Source organism: Ooceraea biroi, chromosome 4 (genome assembly GCF_003672135.1).
Source record: "Ooceraea biroi isolate clonal line C1 chromosome 4, Obir_v5.4, whole genome shotgun sequence".
NCBI classification, from domain to species: Eukaryota; Metazoa; Arthropoda; class Insecta; order Hymenoptera; family Formicidae; genus Ooceraea; species Ooceraea biroi.
In genome coordinates, this window is record NC_039509.1 from 17190213 (window position 1) to 17207183 (window position 16971).

The 16971-nt window shown below is 41.6% G+C and overlaps 4 protein-coding genes across 8 annotated transcripts; 2 read left to right on the forward strand and 2 right to left on the reverse strand.

Moving 5' to 3' along the window:
• The first annotated feature begins 239 nt into the window (after positions 1 to 239).
• On the forward strand, positions 240 to 4320 carry LOC105282955 (arginyl-tRNA--protein transferase 1). 2 transcript variants are annotated; one of them, XM_011345319.3, is made up of 9 exons: positions 240 to 370; positions 456 to 593; positions 722 to 848; positions 958 to 1085; positions 1170 to 1597; positions 2020 to 2181; positions 2979 to 3151; positions 3251 to 3512; positions 3594 to 4320. In XM_011345319.3, the coding sequence occupies exons 2-9, from the start codon at positions 497 to 499 to the stop codon at positions 3774 to 3776; spliced, it is 1560 nt and encodes a 519-aa protein (XP_011343621.2). In that variant the 5' UTR covers positions 240 to 370; positions 456 to 496; the 3' UTR covers positions 3777 to 4320. The 2 variants fall into 2 exon arrangements, with proteins under 2 accessions (XP_011343621.2, XP_011343630.2); XM_011345328.3 differs by lacking the exon at positions 2020 to 2181 and adding an exon at positions 2570 to 2725 and having other exon boundaries at positions 247 to 593.
• On the reverse strand, positions 4251 to 12310 carry LOC105282974 (sialin). 2 transcript variants are annotated; one of them, XM_026969121.1, is made up of 6 exons: positions 12188 to 12310; positions 11658 to 11774; positions 6568 to 7393; positions 6138 to 6457; positions 5801 to 6045; positions 4251 to 5092 (listed from the first exon to the last, which is right to left on the reverse strand). In XM_026969121.1, exons 2-6 carry the CDS (start codon positions 11752 to 11754, stop codon positions 4910 to 4912), a joined length of 1671 nt encoding a protein of 556 aa, XP_026824922.1. In that variant the 5' UTR covers positions 11755 to 11774; positions 12188 to 12310; the 3' UTR covers positions 4251 to 4909. The 2 variants fall into 2 exon arrangements, with proteins under 2 accessions (XP_026824922.1, XP_011343660.2); XM_011345358.2 differs by lacking the exons at positions 11658 to 11774; positions 12188 to 12310 and adding an exon at positions 9385 to 9555.
• Positions 9654 to 16167, forward strand: LOC105282994 (2-hydroxyacyl-CoA lyase 1). 3 transcript variants are annotated; one of them, XM_011345368.2, is made up of 12 exons: positions 9654 to 10803; positions 12176 to 12317; positions 12631 to 12715; positions 13736 to 13917; positions 14002 to 14178; positions 14272 to 14513; positions 14585 to 14770; positions 14850 to 14925; positions 15004 to 15241; positions 15455 to 15562; positions 15663 to 15786; positions 15850 to 16167. In XM_011345368.2, exons 1-12 carry the CDS (start codon positions 10759 to 10761, stop codon positions 15943 to 15945), a joined length of 1701 nt encoding a protein of 566 aa, XP_011343670.2. In that variant the 5' UTR covers positions 9654 to 10758; the 3' UTR covers positions 15946 to 16167. The 3 variants fall into 3 exon arrangements, with proteins under 3 accessions (XP_011343670.2, XP_011343680.2, XP_011343689.2); XM_011345378.2 differs by lacking the exon at positions 9654 to 10803 and adding an exon at positions 11799 to 12071; XM_011345387.3 differs by lacking the exons at positions 9654 to 10803; positions 12176 to 12317; positions 12631 to 12715 and adding an exon at positions 13529 to 13551.
• LOC105283007 lies at positions 15903 to 16923 on the reverse strand. The gene is made up of 3 exons (XM_011345399.3): positions 16791 to 16923; positions 16567 to 16725; positions 15903 to 16442 (listed from the first exon to the last, which is right to left on the reverse strand). The coding sequence occupies exons 2-3, from the start codon at positions 16644 to 16646 to the stop codon at positions 16214 to 16216; spliced, it is 309 nt and encodes a 102-aa protein (XP_011343701.1). The 5' UTR covers positions 16647 to 16725; positions 16791 to 16923; the 3' UTR covers positions 15903 to 16213.
• Positions 16924 to 16971: the final 48 nt, after the last annotated feature.

Sequence of the window (16971 nt, forward strand, 5' to 3'; positions counted from 1 at the left end):
CCGTTCTAAGAACATCAACAACTTACTACTTGTATAATTTACTTATGTGCATATCCTCTATAAAAATAAGTGTTATACAGTTTTTATTTCTTTTTTTTTTAAATAAATTTCTCGTTTCTTCCCGTCCGAAGTTAGGCACTTGCAATTCGAACATGTAAGGCGCCTTTTCATGTTGACATTTGGCAGTATCACGTGACACGTTCTATGCCACTTCAGTGTTCCATGCACTCTCACATCTAGATGTGATGTGACAATGACTCTGCATTTGATTTGTTTAATAAGAGATTAAACGCACAATTAAAAACAAGTTGATACAAGGAAATAATTCAACTGCACGTCAGTCACGTCACGATAATATACATGTATACAGGTACAATGCAATTCGAATGGCAATAGTGCCTGACTTCAGACTTGAGAAGATACGTCAAGATATAGATACCTATTTTACTCGACAGTCTTGAAACAGCAATAGTTACTGAAGAGTCAGGCGATTGAAATGGCCAGGTATTCGCACAGCATCGTGGAATATTACCCAGAGAACGAGGGCCACAAGTGCGGCTATTGCAAAGGCTTGGACACGAATTTCAATCATGGTAAGCACACTGTCATTCAGATGTTTGAAGCAGTTTTGCGTCGTTCCAAGTGCCTTCTCGCTGAAATGATACGTGAGTTGTGAGAGGGTTTCGATTAAATACACTAAATCTGACTTGTCTGTCATCAGGCATGTGGGCGCACTCGCTGACAGTGCAAGACTACCAAAGCTTGATAGACAGGGGATGGAGACGAAGTGGCTGCTATTGTTACAAACCCACGATGGACCAGACCTGCTGTCCGCTTTATACTATTAGGTAAGTAGTATTCTTTTTAAAACACAAGTTCAATTATTAAATGAGAAATGATAATGTGAGATCCGAGTAAAAATGTAAAACAATATGTATGATTAATAATGGTTTTCAGATGTGAAGCATTAGACTATAGAATATCAAAGTCGCAGAAGAAGATTTTAAAGCGTATGACAAAATTCCTGAAAAATGAACTATTGAACAACAGTGCAGAAAAGGGTGAAGATCAGCAAGATAATATAGGTAAGGTTATTCAAGGATTTTAAGAAATTTATTTATAATTATGTTTGTTATTGCACTTCGATATAATTGTATCTATCGTTGCAGATATAAATAATGAGGAACTGTTGACTTATGAAAAGCATCTTGCAAAAGCAGAAAAACACGCATCTGAAATGAATGTTATGTCGGTCGACGATGAACTGAGTGAGAGATTGTCCGTTAGTCCAGTAGAAGCTAAAAGTCAAGCCTCGAAAAATTTGGCATCCGTGTCGTGCAACAACCGGAAGCAGCCAACAAATTCCGAGAGCAAAAATTCACTGCATGTTAGAAATGAAATTATCAATGCAGTGCCGCGCAAGAAAGCAAAGCTCTTGCGTCTAGAGCGTAAACAAAATAAGCTGTTAGCTCAGGGCAAATCGCAGAGCGAAATTGAAAGTATCATAAGAGAGAAAAAACAACAAAAACAACAGAATAACGTTAAGACCTTGGAGGAATTGTTTGACGAAGTATATAACGGCTTGAAAAGGTTGGAGGTAATACAATATCGAAATTCAAAGCTATTTTACTTCCCTGACGTTCCCTGATTTCTTGCTTGTCACGAAATAATGTTTGTAGTTGTCGAATATGGTCCTCTTTTCTCCAATTTTCGTCGTATTGAAAGTAGATGATAAAACAAGTCATAAATTTAATAATAGCTGTAAATATTTATGTTAATTGTTATATTTATATTAAATTAAAAAGGTAATATTTATATTAAATAATACTAAATGTGCTGACTCTGTATTGCAAGCTCGATAGAAGCAACAATTTATTTACACGTTTAGTTACTTTGTACTACCACAAAATCGAGCCCTGTTTCGATTATCGATCGCAACAAATTTAAGTGTATTTCACTGCGACTAGTCATTGCTTTGTTGTCCGCATAGAGTTGTGTTAAGTTAATGACTTTTGTAAGCTGAGACTCGTACGAACGGCGCCGATGAGCTCTGAATATCTAAAGACCTCGAAAGAGTCTTACGAGGTGTACAAAAAGTATCAAACCACAATACATGGAATGTCAGTTGAGAGGGCCACAGAGCAACAGTACACGAGATTTCTCGTGAAATCACCCGTGCAGGTAATTCTACAAGCCTTCCGAAGGAAAGAACGATTCGATCTTGGACAGAAGTTGCTTTGAAATGAGATTCATACTAATTACTGGAATGCGAGACACACCATGTGCATCGTTAGCGTTGTTTTAACGCAGATCTGTTCAAGTCGTATCACAGAAACATTTTTACGAAAATGTTTACCATTGTAAACGGCTTTGCGCTTTTAAATCAAACTATCGACGTGACAGTGAGATGAGTAATATACTTGTCGAAAATTGTAATAGATTGGAGCAAAGTGGACCTTCCCCCTTGATCAATCAGAGAACGTATGATTGAGGAATAAGTGTTACAGCAATAATTTATACGCTGTCTGTAAATCTTACACACATTTACAAGCTTTTGTAAATTTGCCAGATGAAATTGGTGAGAACGATGTCGGACGAATTCCTTAACACTCTCGACGTGAGCGCGGATCTTTTCAAAAAGTATCAAATGGCGATACACAATGATCCACCGGAGCAATGCGATCGAAGATCATTTGTCAACTTTCTCGTAAAGAGTCCCCTGCAGGTACACTTTGTGCAATCTCTTGTACTCTAATCTCATATACAATTTATTAGAAGACGTAACACTTCCGAAAATTTCTTCTCATTGAACAGTGAGAAAAAAATATATTTATTGTTTTGTATCGTATAAAAGCGCAGAGTCCGTAGTCTCTTGAAAAACTAGGTCATCAGCGCTTTTATTGCTGGTTCTTAATGTTTCTGATTAAAGATAAAGCAAAATAGTCTGAAATAATAAATGTAATATTGTCATTTTGAAGCAATGGATACCCGACGGCGGACCGCCTCAAGGATACGGCTCTTTTCACGAGCAATATTGGCTGGATAACGAACTGATAGCTGTCGGAGTGATAGACATTCTGCCATCGTGCGTCTCGAGCGTGTATTTTTTCTACGACCCGGCGTACAATCAGCTCTCCCTGGGGACTTTTAGGTTTGTATAATAATTCTTGATCGAAATCACGTTCTGTTCCTTCATTTCGCTATTTCAAGCAGAAAATTGGCAAATGATTGCTAATGATGTTGTTTCCAGCTCATTACGAGAGGTCTACTTAACGAGGCAGCTCAACAAGATCGTTAGCGACCTCAAGTACTACTACATGGGCTTCTACATTCACACATGCCCGAAAATGCGATACAAGGCCAGAATGCAGCCGTCGAAGCTGCTCTGTCCGGAGACGTACGTGTGGTGCGACATCGAGCCCTGTCTTATCAAGCTGGACAAGGAAAAGTACAGTCGTCTGAACGAAGATATCGACGCCATCGACGAGAACGGTGTGGTCGATATTCGAGAGGTATAATTTTCGGTCTGATTATGTTTTTCATTGCGATTGCGTTCGTTTCTCGTTATTTCACCAATGTTTCCTTCTTTTTAGGCGCTGATTTTGTACCAGCACATCGCAATGCCGTACAAGAAGTACAAGGCGCAGAGGACGTCCGCAAGATGCCGGATAACGCAACAGGAGAAACGTGAGGTGGAGGAATATGCCAGTCTGGTTGGGATGCCGTGCGCGCGAAAGATGCTGCTCTATCGCTATTCTTCATTTTCCGATACGTAAACGCGAAATACGATATCAGCGCTGGAGGACTTGCGCGTCACGCGCGTAGGTGCATCCTTGATGGAAGATCCTTTGGACTTCAGAGAGTGATCAGCAATTCGAAGTTTTTATGTACAGAGAAATTGCAGACTTAATTGTTTTTAGAATCAATATAGTTAAGTAGGCATCTCGATTACGCGTTACAAACTGGAATCAGACAGCACTTAGGATGTATTTATTTAATAAATTATGTGCAAAGTCGCTTTTCATCGTACAATATACGCAAGAGATTCTTCATTGAGAAACTTTCGAGCCTCAATTTAAGTATTTTGAAACTAATATTTTGAAGAACGACTTAATCGAGTTTTCGCGTTAATTAACTTTCCTCTTTGCTCATAATATAAATAGGTATACGCAATGCCTCGTAATGTAAGCATTATGAAATTGTGAATAGGAAGTGAAATTGTGATTGCAGATTAACAGGACACTAAGCTTGTGTAGAAAAAGTTTAATGTAACGATCCATACTGCCGAGTACAAAGTAAAATAAATAATCTGAACTATAACAAGTAATACGTGATACAACTTTGTTACTCGGTATAACGCATCGCAATAATCGAGTTTGTCTGTAGAATAAAAATCAAAGAAAAGATTGGGACTTCTTGACGAGAGGAGCGCTCAATTTTTAAATACTGCAAACAGAAGCCTATGAAACAGTCCGTAAAATAACATTTCAATAGTTCAAACATTCTCCTCAATTCGTCGAACAGCCATTAAAAAGTATTGTGATTTTAAAGTCAACATTTTCAAGAGTCTCAATTCCTTAGGCGTCCCCTAGGTCCAAGATTTCCAAAACCTCTTTGAATGCATTTTCTAATTTTATCAAGCCTTGCTACAGAGTTTCTTGAACAGTCAGAATATAAATAACAGTCAGGAAATTTGTCATATATATTTTGTTTTCCAATGATTTGTTCGATATTCTTCAGTCTTGACTTCTCAGGTCCTTTTTGTACATCTTGGTCCTTGCGAATCTTTCTTAAAGTGTCTTCTGGCATTGCTCAGAACATCGTTTTCAACAACGGAATATTTTTATCACTTTGTTCACGACATATCGATACTTGAATGAAGATTTTGACTGCATTAGCCTCCGTACGTTTAGGTATTTGTAGCAGGCTTCGCTTTGCGCTCTTCATCCTCCGCGTTCTCGGCCGGTCTATCTACCTGAAGCTCATTCCAGCTCTGTATGTTACCGCTACCTCCAAACAGGAATACAATCATGCTGCCAATGCACACTGCCGCGCCGATCCAGAAGAGTATTTGCCACCTGTCGATCGGATGCTAGTACGAAGAAAGAAGCAAATTCACGTTGAAATTAAAATTGCACGAACAAGATTCGAGGATACTGAAAACCTCGACTCAATTACTATCAAAACGAATTATATAAGTTACAGCAGTGATAAATTAGGCACCAAGCTGTTATGGTACGCGGTATCTATCCAGAAGCCATCAGTAGTGACGTAAGTAATAGCCGTAAAAGCCTTAAAGTCAGAAGTTATGCAGTTGTACACCGAATGATTATGAAGCGGTGGTACATTATAATTATGCAGTTACGCAACGAACAATTATTATGAGTCGCCAAGTGCACCACAAGATAAACCTTTAGCAAGCTGACTTCCTTACAAAAAAATAGTCAAATTAATAAATCAGCAATCGAAATTTTTGAAATCAGCAATTAGCTTTATGACTGCAAATTATGAATTAGATTGTTATAAATAATTTTCGGTTTATGATAATATAATTAGTTAATATTAATATTAACATTTAGATTATTCCTGATTTCGAAAGTGGACAATCCAATCTTACAAATACACAAACGTTTCAAGGTATCGTTATCATTCAGACGTTTTTACGAGTTCGATTATCATAAACAACAATGGATTTGAATGCCAAGGTGGCTTTGATGATTCGAATGTTAATGTGCCTTTAGTGAAATCGGCATTAAGTAAGTGCCTTTTTCTCATTAAGATGATTGATTTACGATCTTACCCCATATTTTCCGGCGATTTCCTCAACAATGGGTGGTATGATGAAACCAGATGTAGTACCGACCGTGTTCATGATGCCGTAGAGGAAGCCGGCAAAGTTCGGCGCGAGATCCTGATTGTTCGACAAATTGGAAATGAGAGCGGCGCCGTTGAAGCCCAACGCCAGTACCAGGAAGATGTTCGCGAGCACGAAGTCGCAGCCAACGTAGCCGACCAATACCAAGAAGATACCCGGTAAAAAGTGCGCTGGAAAATACGAAAATTGTGTGCGTTGCGTCTCTATATAATCTACTGACTGACTGTAACGTTAATCTGATCCTTCAATTTCCGATACTCACAAAATATAGTCGCGAGCTTTCGCAGGAGGGTGACGCTGATAATCTGCTTCCTCTTGATGGTATCACCCGCCCAACTGAAGAAGAAACCGAACAACATCCTGCCGGCCCAGGGCGCGCCGGCCGCGGCGCCGCCCCTCGTTAACTGGAATCCCAGCGCTTTGGTCAGGTACAACATCAGCGAGTTTTGATAGAAGAACAGCAAGAAGAGATTTCCAAAGTGGCATATGATTAGACTGATGAACGGTATCGACGTCAGTATCTGCCGCACTGGAGTTTGCTTCCACGTCGGTTTCTCAGTGCGAACGATTCCCGTTTGCGCGCTATCAGAACAAAATTAAAGTCCTCATTTTGGTACTTTCTTTATGAATATTACTATCTTAAGAAAAGAGCTGTTCACGCAAAAGATTAATCGACTTTGCGATTGACTCACTTTAGGATGTAATCCTTCTCCTCGGTAGAGATGCCCGGGTGCTCTGAGGGCGAGTCGTAGGCAATCAGCGCCCAGAAGCCGATCCACAGGAACATTAGCAAGGACGGTATGTACCAACCCGACTCCCAATTGAGACACTCCGCGATACCGGCTATCATCGGGTAAGTGAGGATGGTGCCGAAGGTGCCACCCAGCAGGGACCAGATGAAACGTGCCCTTTCATGCGGCGGAGCCCACTTGGCGACCATGGTATGGCACGCGGGGAATGTCACGCCACCCGTGACGCCGATGATGATCCTGGAGAACAAGAGGACACCCCAGTGTGCCTGCGCGAGGAATGGGCTTATCAGGGAGATCGTGGCGGCCAGGATCGACGACCAGAGCACCGCTTTTCGCGGTCCGTATCTCAGGGACACCCAGCCGCCGATGAAGTTGCCGGGTACATTGCCGTAGCTGTAACTGGCCAACAGTTGGCCGCGCACGAACGGCGTCCAGTCAAACGGTAGACCGCTGAAGAAAGCGTATGGAGCGTCCGAGGGTCGCGCAGGGACATCACGGCGATGCAGCGAGTGCAATGTCTGGTCCTCGTCCTCCTGGACGCGGTCCAGGATATATGTTTCCAGATAGCTGCCTGGATCGAGCGGATTGACGTCTCGTCGTCGTCGTGCAGTCTCATTGAACACGCATACGCCGGCCACCGTGTGGTTGACCGGCATCTCCTTGATCATCGGCACCACCAAGATCGGCATCTGCAGGCGGCAATTGTAACTGGTCCAGCAGGCCGTAAACATCATCACGCACATCAGAATCCGCATTGGAATCCATCCTGAGAATTGCAAGATCAAAAAAAATGAGTATGAGTCTTCGTTATCTGTTCCGCGCCTTGGTTCCTCGATTATCGAGATTGAGATGCGATTAGGACACTTCTCTCATTATTAATCGAAAGCGAGGAGGTTTTTTTAGTTTGGGCAAACAGATAACAGAATTATTACGCAAGTGATCATTAACTGATGACACGCAGCTGCTACGTTCGCCTTAAAAGAAACACGAAATAATAAAATCTTTTTAATATGTCTCCTTCTTGCTTAAATTGTCTTACACCAGAGCGATTTTTTTCCAACGTCTTACTTTAGAGTTCTGTCAGCGGGAAGATTCTGTTCGAGGAAACATAAAACCGAGAATGACCCACTTAGTCTAATGATTAGACTATGCCATAGTATCTCTCCTCTAATATTTTCAACGTGATTGCCGCCGTCATTACAATTGCGCACTTACGTAAAAGTTTCCAGAAAATCGCCGGTCGAATCGCGTGCAAGCTTTGGCGCAACGCCTGCATTTGGATAAACAAATTGACGAGGGAGCGGAAAGATTCGTCTCGCTGTCGATTGACAGAATTGTGTCACATTGCCATGCCAACTGGATTAGCGCAAATAATTAGTCGCTTCTTTCGTCAGTTTTGAATCATGAATTTGCGTTTTCAATTCTAATCGCGACTTGCACACAGACATTTAGTTTACCGAGGTCGTTATCGCTATCCTCGTTCGCGTTCTCTTAAGGTGCGCATAAAATCTGAAAACTCTGAAAAAACGTGATTCGACGTGTCTATATAAACCGACGTTGTTGATTGAAAATGATAATCGATTCTTTGTTTTTCGTCTTTTTTTGTAAATAATATAAACCCCATGTTCCGATATTACTGCCAGTACTGAAAATCTATAGTATACGTGACATAAGCCATAGCTTTCTGTACTGGCAGTCAAATATCGGAACGCAGCCAAATTAGCATTACACTTATGAATAATTATTAAATATTATTTCTTCCAGCTGCGTGCTCTCTTCAATTAAAAGTGAATACAAAGTTAATACGAAAAAAAATTAACACGAAAGAGTTGAATACAATTAATGGTTTCGATATCCGGGATATCTCGCCAACAACGTCCGCTTAAAATTCCGTAGAAAGTTTCTCCACATGTCGCTCATGCATTTGCAAAGGCTGCCTCTGCGCGATTTGTCATTAGGATGAATTTTAAATTCATCGTGTGAAATGGAGTACACAAGTATGCACGAACCAGCACATAAATATACCAGCAATGTCTTGTGCAAAATAAATCGAATCTCCGTCTAACTGTACCTGTTTTAACGGCGTACAATACATTCGCGGCATTTCAAGTCGCAAGTCCTGACAGTCATAAAAAGCTGTCATCAAACAATAATTTCTTACCCTGCCCGGCTGGAACGACTTATTTACCGATTTCGATTTCGAGCAAAAGACAACCGCAGGATCGAGAACTGTAACGAACGCAAGTTTCAAACAAGAGAAATAAATTATTTCTCATGTAATTCGAGATTAATGATCATACAAAGTTTCGCGAGGTGTTTGTGTCAGTGTCGCGGGTTCATTCGCGCGAAGGCGCTTCGTAAAAAATCGATCGATCTCATGGATCGCGGAGGTCTACGCCATCGCCTACGCGCGCAGCAAGGTTGAATAACGGACACTGTTCGCAAACTGTGCCAAAAATGCCGAAAGTAAAAGCACACCTCTCTCTTGGAATAAGAAATGACGCTTTGAATTTCCAATTTCGCTCGGAGCGGAATTCGATACAACTTTACGATGTAAAATCGAGAAAAATCACGAATCCTCTCATTCTGCAGTGAGGCTCGCAAATCTCGCAATGCGGATCTTGCGAAAGGCGGAACAACGGAAAGAAGAGAGCTTCGTCGCGATCGATGGAATCACGATTCGATCCACAATTCGCGCATCGATTTCCTACAACGAGGAACGATCTCTCGTGAAAATGGAAGTGAAGTTCGACTTACGTGCTAACAATCTGTGAATTTTCTGGTTTAAGAACATGTTGCGGCGGCCTCCTCGTCGTAGAACTCACTGGCGCGCGGTCTCGCAGATTCGTGACATTCTCAACAACGACTTTTTCGGCTGTCTCGGTCGTTCGAATGACGCTCGCCTAGGCGCGTAAGAAAATGACTGGCTAGGCGTCTGGAGACGGTCTATATAAATCCTCCATGGGTGGTAAGGGAGTACACAGGTGGGGACTCTCCCGGAGGATAATCGGGCCCCCCGGAGAATCTTTCCAGTGGCGATGTGTCAGTGAAACCGCACGAGTTTCACTCTTTTTACAGAAATGCGTTTTGCTCGATCGTAAACGAGACATGATTATCGTGATTGATTAGTGGTGTCGAAAGGCGAATGTATTGTATTATATCGACCACGCGTCATCGATCGTATTTTGTATATCTTACAAATCAGTGAAGATTGAAAGATCAAACTTGCTTACCGAGTGTGTAGAATAACAAATTAAGTGTGAAGTGTAGAATTTCACACCTTGCCGCATCGGATTATGATTATTAAGTCGTGCCGTAGGCGCGCAAATTATTAAATTTGTGTAACAATAATAAATGATGGAAAAAGAAGACAGCGGGGGAATAATCAACCCGCTTTCCGCCGTGCGTTTCGATCAATTTTCGATAGATTCGCGGATCTAGAGGAAACAAGGCGAGAAACCGCGCAAACTTCAATGACAAAACGACACATTAAAAATAGTATCCGATTAATTGACGGGTAATGAAATTCATCTCGCTCGAGGTGCAAGTGAAATTTTCGTGTCACCTGTGCGACGCGCGCTCACAATGTTATCGATTGTGCGCGCTCGCCATAATCGACTACTCGAGCATTAAGCTTCTTATCTGCAAAATTACACGCCAGTACAGTTGTACGCATAATTACACGCAAATTGCGCGCATATACGTTACGCTTTACTCCTCGCATTTAAACCCGTATCGAACAGATCTCGATCCAAAATGGCGGATTTTGAATCGCGACGGAGCCAGTATTCGAGCTGATAAGACGGCATCGCAAGCTTTTAAACCCTAAAATCATCCCCAGAGTCATCGAGTCGTAAAAAATAAAACGCAGAGATGCATGCTTACATTAAACTTAACTAACAATTTCTAGATTAACGATAAAAGCGATGAAACGATCGCTGGTTTTCCAATGAGGGAAACGCGCGATCTATCTATCAGCCTCGTGCGATATTCGACGAGTCATTATAGAATGCGGGTGCAACGGTCACAGAATCAGTCGTGACGTGCAAGCGACAGCGAGAGCTCGACGGAGATTCCGCGCCGCGTATATACGCTCGTCCAGTAAAAATCGCGTACACACGAAAAACAAGGATGAAGAACGGAAATCAAATTATGGCAGAGGCCCTGAAAGAGCAGGTACGTTCCGATGTTCCGTGATTCGCGTGTTTTTCATGTATAATTTCATCGTTATCAATGCTGATTGCCAGCCGGATTCTGCACTTTCGACACCCTCGAAAATTCTCCGCGGAACTTTGCGGTTCCCTTGCAGGATTATTCATTCCGAGTGAACTTGGAGTTCGTTTTTAGAATCTGTTTGACGATCGATCGATCGTGCTCCGTCGAGCGTCGTATCGATTTGAAGGTTATGATCGCTAAATTGGAGAACTGATGTCAGCTCTCTTCCGCGCGATTCTTTTTGTTTAAAATTCGTAATTTCTTTCTTTTCAAAATCGTGTTACTTGTTGCTTATATAATGAACAATGCCAAATTTTTTAAATGAATAAAAAGTTTGATTGAGACACATAATAAAATAAATACAGTAATTAAAAAACAGTGCACGCACGCACATACACATACGTAAACAGCAAAATATTTCAATAAATTTAAAATATTGAGCAAACAATAAATTAAATTTAAATAGTAATTTAAAGACAACTTATTTAATTTGAAGACGATGTTTGTAGGCTTATAAACATTATTGTTGCAACTTGATGATTTATCATTAATCATCACTGGCAACTGTCGAGTAAACGAAGATAAAAATAGACGCGCACTGACACGTCTGACATTAGTATACCAACAAAACATCAAAGTTTAGCATAACAACGAACTTTTTATGCGCTCCAAACATTCGATACATTTTCATCGCGATTGAAAACTCGATCGCGACGATTTCGTGGCCGATCGCACGCGCGCTTATCGCAAATCGAATTCGCGTGCGACGCTCAATTTTTATCGCTCTCATATAAATCTCATCGTGTAATACTCACGTTTTGTCGTTCGCGCCGAGATTAACGGCGTACGCTCGTCGCACTCTTGACACACGTCCGGCTGTCGATGCATGCTGACTGATCCGTTTCTTGTCATTCGCCTCGTTGAGGTCGTTGCTGCAACAAACGGCGGTCTTGTAGCTCTTCATTTTCGCGTTGTGCGGCGAAATAAATAAATGCGTTATCAATGCACCGATAAACGCGTCGCGACCCGTTGCAATGTCTATGGTCGAGCGACTTAAAATGTAAGTTGGAACGTTTCATCTCGGCGAAAACGAATATAGAATAACAAATACAAAAAGCAACTGAGATGTGGAATGAAGTAAACATCGGCGATGCAATAATCGAATGATTGAAGCAAAAAATGAGATTTAAATGCTTCCAAAAGACTTCTTCTTTGAAGAAGAAAATCAGGTAGATTTTTTGCTGGTGAAGATTTAAGTCAGAATAGTTGTTTTAAGATATTCTCTTGTTTGCACTGTTTTTATAATACATTACAAATGCGTGTATGCACACAGGGTTTAACTTACGTCTTCGGCATCATGGGCCACCCGGTGATTGACCTGGCGCTAAGCATGCAGGCCGCCGGTCTGCAATACCTGGGTTTCAGGAACGAGCAAGCTGCATGTTACGCCGCACAAGCTTACGGCTATCTAACGAGTATAGATTTTTTCATTTTCTTCATTAATGTGAATATTCTAATAAATTGCACGTAAAATAATGCAACAGCAAGTTATACGATAGTAATAATAATAATACTATTATTTAAGCAATTAGTTTTCAAAGAACGAATCCCATTCTGATAAAAAAGTTTGATAAAAAAGGAATTTTGTCATATATCTACCAATTAAAACTATCAGTTGAGCCACCGAGCAGAGCATACTTAATAACAATTTGATGACTCGTGAAAGTGACAAAATAAATAAAACTATGAACACGAATTTCTACATAACGTACGGGCCTTCCTCTCTAGGAAAACCCGCGGTGGTGCTATGCGTCTCCGGTCCAGGATTGCTGCACGTCATCGGCGGCATGGCGAACGCGCAAGTGAATTGCTGGTGAGCAGCGAATACTCCAATACTTTTTTTTAATCACTTGATTAGCTTCTTTAATGAAGCACGCATCGCTGGTAATGCTAGAACGAACCCAAGCAAGTTGCAAGGTCCAGATATGCAGTTGGCAAAAATAGATAATACACTGTACAGTAAGATACGCGTATCTGGAAGAGAATTTTTGTTGAACAGTATACCATGTGCTAGCATTAAAACTTAGTTTAATGCGTTAATAGCTTCCAAAAGAATTTCACGTAAGATCTTGATAAAGCGGGAATCGCGACACAATTAGTTTCCCCTTTTTGTATCTTGCGAGCAAATCGCGTAGACGTAGACATAGTAATTTTGTTATCGCAATTGTTAATCCAACAAATTGCCGTGGAAATTGCTCGTCTCCGACTTCCGATCGCGATCTCGTAACATTGATATCACGACAATGCATCGGTGCGATAACATCATCTACGTCCTCTTGAGTTTTCCTGACAGACACGATTTCAGGCATACGACGACATCGATTTCCGGTGTCCCTGTGAAGAGAATAGTGCGCGAGTTAATGCTCTGCCAAGTACTCGATGTACATCTGATAGCTGGACACTGCGTAGTCCTTTTTTGCGACTCGCGCGCAATGATATATTTTCACTCACATTTCTGTTCTTTTTTATTGCGTATAAAATCCTTGCGTTCACGGCGCTTATCATGTTTATATTAAATGCTTCGATGTGACGCAAGAAGGTAAATCTATCTCGTACAGTCGTTCAGCGATGTGCCAAGAAACAAGAAGATCTCCTCAAACAGTCGACAATGTATTAAGATAAACCAAGAGGAATCCATTCGCATAAAATGTAAACTTTCGATCGTCGAAAATCGTTTTCGAACGATTTTAGAATTCATAATTTATTTTTCGTAAACTAAAAATAACGCGTCAGTTTGTTCTGGCACTTATTATTACTATTCTTCAAATTTTGGGCTCTCGAATTTTCGAATTTGTTCAAAGTTTCTATTCTGATCACGCGAATTTTGCAACAGGCCTGTGCTCGTGCTGGGAGGATCGTGTCCGGAGGATCATGAGGGAATAGGCGGTTTCCAGGAATGGCCACAAGTCGAGGCGAGCAGACCTTACTGTAAATACGCGGCTAGACCACCGTCAGCCGCGCTTGTACCAATGCACGTCGAAAAGGCCGTGCGACTCGCCACTTACGGCAGACCAGGTAGAGCACAACTTGATTAAACATTTGCTGTGATTCTCGTAAAAAAAAATAAATTCTTTTTATGACACACTGTTCTGCCTGCAGGCGCCGTTTATCTCGACTTACCCGCCACATTGCTGACCCAAAGTGTGGACGAGAGCAAGATAATCAAGGTATCTCCGTGCCCGTCGCCACCCTTATCGTATCCTGATGAGAGATTAATCGAGCAGGCAGCGAATTTACTGATAAAAGCAAAGAGACCGTTAGTGATCGTCGGCAAAGGTGAAGCCACGAGAGTGCTCAGAAAATTTTTGCCTTAATCACCTGTCCTCTCTTCTTCCTTTTTCTTACTAAATGTTTCACGCGCCGTTTCAGGAGCCGCTTACGGTCGAGCCGAGGTTCCGGCAAGAGACCTTGTCTACTCCACGGATGTGCCGTTCCTGCCGACGCCGATGGGCAAGGGAGTCGTACCAGATACGGACGAGCGTTGCGTCTCCAGTGCGCGCACGTATGCCCTACTGCACTCCGACGTGGTGTTGCTGCTGGGCGCGAGATTAAATTGGATGTTGCACTTTGGACGACCGCCCAGGTTTCAAAGCAATGTCAGAGTAATACAGGTAAACCTTGCCTTTCGGATTAATACACAATTGCTACGACGTTCTTACATTAAAGTATAAAACTGTTGCAGATCGATTTATGTGCCGAAGAATTGCACAATTCGGTGTCCTCCGCTGTCGCAATACAGGCTGACATCGCGCCTGCAACGGAATGCTTGGCGAACACGTTGAAGGGTCGAAAGTGGCGTGTCGACCGAAATGGACCCTGGTGGAAGGACCTTGCGATGAAGGCTGAAAAGAACAAGCGATCAGTTCACGTAAGCGTTGTTTCTAGTCGCGGATTGAATGATCATTTTTTCTCTTGACGACTGATTTGCATGTATCACTTATTCGCAGAGGATGTCGTTGGACACCAGCGTTCCCCTGAATTATTACACCGTTTTTAAGCACATACAAGATGTAATGCCGAGTGGTAAGCACCTCCACATCATTGATCATCCCTGAAAATATTAATTTCATAGAAAAAATATGGCAAATGGTTTTCTTGCAGATTGTATCATCTGTTCGGAGGGAGCCAATACAATGGACATAGGACGGACTATTCTCTTGAACAATCTGCCTCGCCATAGATTGGACGCCGGTACCTTCGGCACCATGGGCGTCGGTCTTGGATTTGCTATTGCGGCCGCCCTTTACTGCAAAGATAACGCGCCAAAGAAGAGAGTGATTTGCGTGGAGGGAGACAGCGCCTTTGGCTTCTCTGGAATGGAGATCGAAACCATGTTTCGGTAATGCAGTAGTCGATAGAGAAGATCCTGTCTCGCATCAAGTCCTGTCATGTACAGAAAGTGCAATCCGCCATATAGCTAGCCGCATAATCTGTTTTATGAAGAGCATTTTAAATTCTTGATCCCAGGAATAGATTAAGCGTTCCAAATAACCTGATTACCCAATCGATAATTTCCCTGTTATATTCTTGTGTTTCTTCGTTTGCTCCGCAGATATAAATTGCCGGTGATTATTATGATCATAAATAATAACGGTATATACAATGGTTTCGACACTGAAACCTTCAGACAGATACAAGCGTCTGGAGATCCTACACAAGTGTACGTATTTCAGTGTAACCTTGACACTGAATACTCATAAAGCGAGTATTATCAAGCCGCGTATTCCAATGATCACTTTTTGTCTTACTTTTATTTTCAGAACGCCACCATTTACCTTAACGTCAGAAACTCATTATGAAAAGCTGATGGAAATGTTCGGCAGGAAAGGTCACTTTTGCACTACTGTGCAAGACATTCAGCAAGCGTTGAAAGTGTCGCTCAAGGTAAACTCAAGCATTCAAGAAAACTCTTTGAATATTGAAATCAAAATGCGTAAATTATTTCAGGTGATGGATAGTCCTAGTTTAATAAATATCATGATCAATCCACAAGCGGATCGTAAGGAACAACAGTTTAATTGGCTGACGGAATCAAAATTATAAATATTACAGAGTATTGCATTATCAACACAAAGCTATTATTACCCATCGTAATATTAAGTCTATTTTTCTACCCTTGTTTACAAAGATATATTACTCTGCTGGCTGATAATTAATACTTTTTTATATAATAAGGATTAAGGTGTATCATATTTATTCATTAGTTCAGAGAATCGATTATGTAGTATTAAAGGAATTCAAAAATATATATATTGTTATACCAAGCATATGTGGCAATTGTAAATAATATAATACGACATAGGAAAATGTATCAACCATCCATGTGGTGCAACAACTTTTCCGTGATCGCCGCGGATGTGATCGAACTTACTAGGTCCAGTTCTAACCTGTCTGCGCTCCTGCCTTCGCTAATAATCTCCGCCACGTTCAGTCCCATCTTGCGAGCCTTACCAGCCAACGTCTTATTCGCCGTGTCGACAGCTGTGTGCAACTGTCCGTTTTCCTTCACGAGTTCGTCGATCGAGTCTAGCTCCTTCTCTCTGAAAGTATCAGTTCATACTTGCTGAAATCGCCATTGTCATCCGTTAATCTGTTGCAAATCGAATCCACCGTCATGATAGACGATGATGGAGCATGCATTTTAAAAAATTATGTAAACTTTACATCTTCGAAATGACATCAGTGATGGAGACCAGTGTATCTCGGATTTTTATACAGACTTCCGCATCTTTGTCGGATGACATCTTTAATAAGGATCGTTGCAATCAACCGATTTCGTTGTGCATCTCACGCGTTATTCTATCGGACGTAGCTCCTGCAAACCTGTAAATATTGTAAACACCGTCATTCTGAATTTATTAAATTGTATTCGTCCGTGATTCTCTCACCTCTGTTGCGGACTCCACGTGACGTTCTCTTAGCTGCGATATGTACGAAAAGCGATCAGTTTGATTTGTTTCGCGCCTGCGAAAGGGCGCCGCCATTTTCGGAGCGTCCGGCGAGTTATCGATATCGCGTACTTTCGACTCGTTGACATGGGTTTGACATCGATATTCAGACTGAACTCAC

What these genes read in the sequence shown, in the direction of transcription:
- LOC105282955 (XM_011345319.3), top strand. Translation starts at nt 497, where the DNA reads ATGGCCAGGTATTCGCACAGCATCGTGGAATATTACCCAGAGAACGAG. An exon ending in TCGTGAAATCACCCGTGCAG is followed by an intron (nt 2,182 to 2,978) that starts GTAATTCTACAA and finishes GTCATTTTGAAG; the next exon opens with CAATGGATACCCGACGGCGG. An exon ending in CTCTCCCTGGGGACTTTTAG is followed by an intron (nt 3,152 to 3,250) that starts GTTTGTATAATA and finishes TGTTGTTTCCAG; the next exon opens with CTCATTACGAGAGGTCTACT.
- LOC105282994 (XM_011345368.2), top strand. Translation starts at nt 10,759, where the DNA reads ATGAAGAACGGAAATCAAATTATGGCAGAGGCCCTGAAAGAGCAG. An exon ending in ACAAGATGTAATGCCGAGTG is followed by an intron (nt 14,926 to 15,003) that starts GTAAGCACCTCC and finishes GTTTTCTTGCAG; the next exon opens with ATTGTATCATCTGTTCGGAG. An exon ending in GAGATCGAAACCATGTTTCG is followed by an intron (nt 15,242 to 15,454) that starts GTAATGCAGTAG and finishes TTTGCTCCGCAG; the next exon opens with ATATAAATTGCCGGTGATTA.
- LOC105282974 (XM_026969121.1), bottom strand. Translation starts at nt 11,754, where the DNA reads ATGACAAGAAACGGATCAGTCAGCATGCATCGACAGCCGGACGTGTGT. An exon ending in CTCGGCGCGAACGACAAAAC is followed by an intron (nt 7,394 to 11,657) that starts GTGAGTATTACA and finishes TGCAATTCTCAG; the next exon opens with GATGGATTCCAATGCGGATT. An exon ending in AAATCGCCGGAAAATATGGG is followed by an intron (nt 5,093 to 5,800) that starts GTAAGATCGTAA and finishes TCTTCGTACTAG; the next exon opens with CATCCGATCGACAGGTGGCA.
- LOC105283007 (XM_011345399.3), bottom strand. Translation starts at nt 16,646, where the DNA reads ATGTCATCCGACAAAGATGCGGAAGTCTGTATAAAAATCCGAGATACA. An exon ending in ACTGATGTCATTTCGAAGAT is followed by an intron (nt 16,443 to 16,566) that starts GTAAAGTTTACA and finishes TGATACTTTCAG; the next exon opens with AGAGAAGGAGCTAGACTCGA.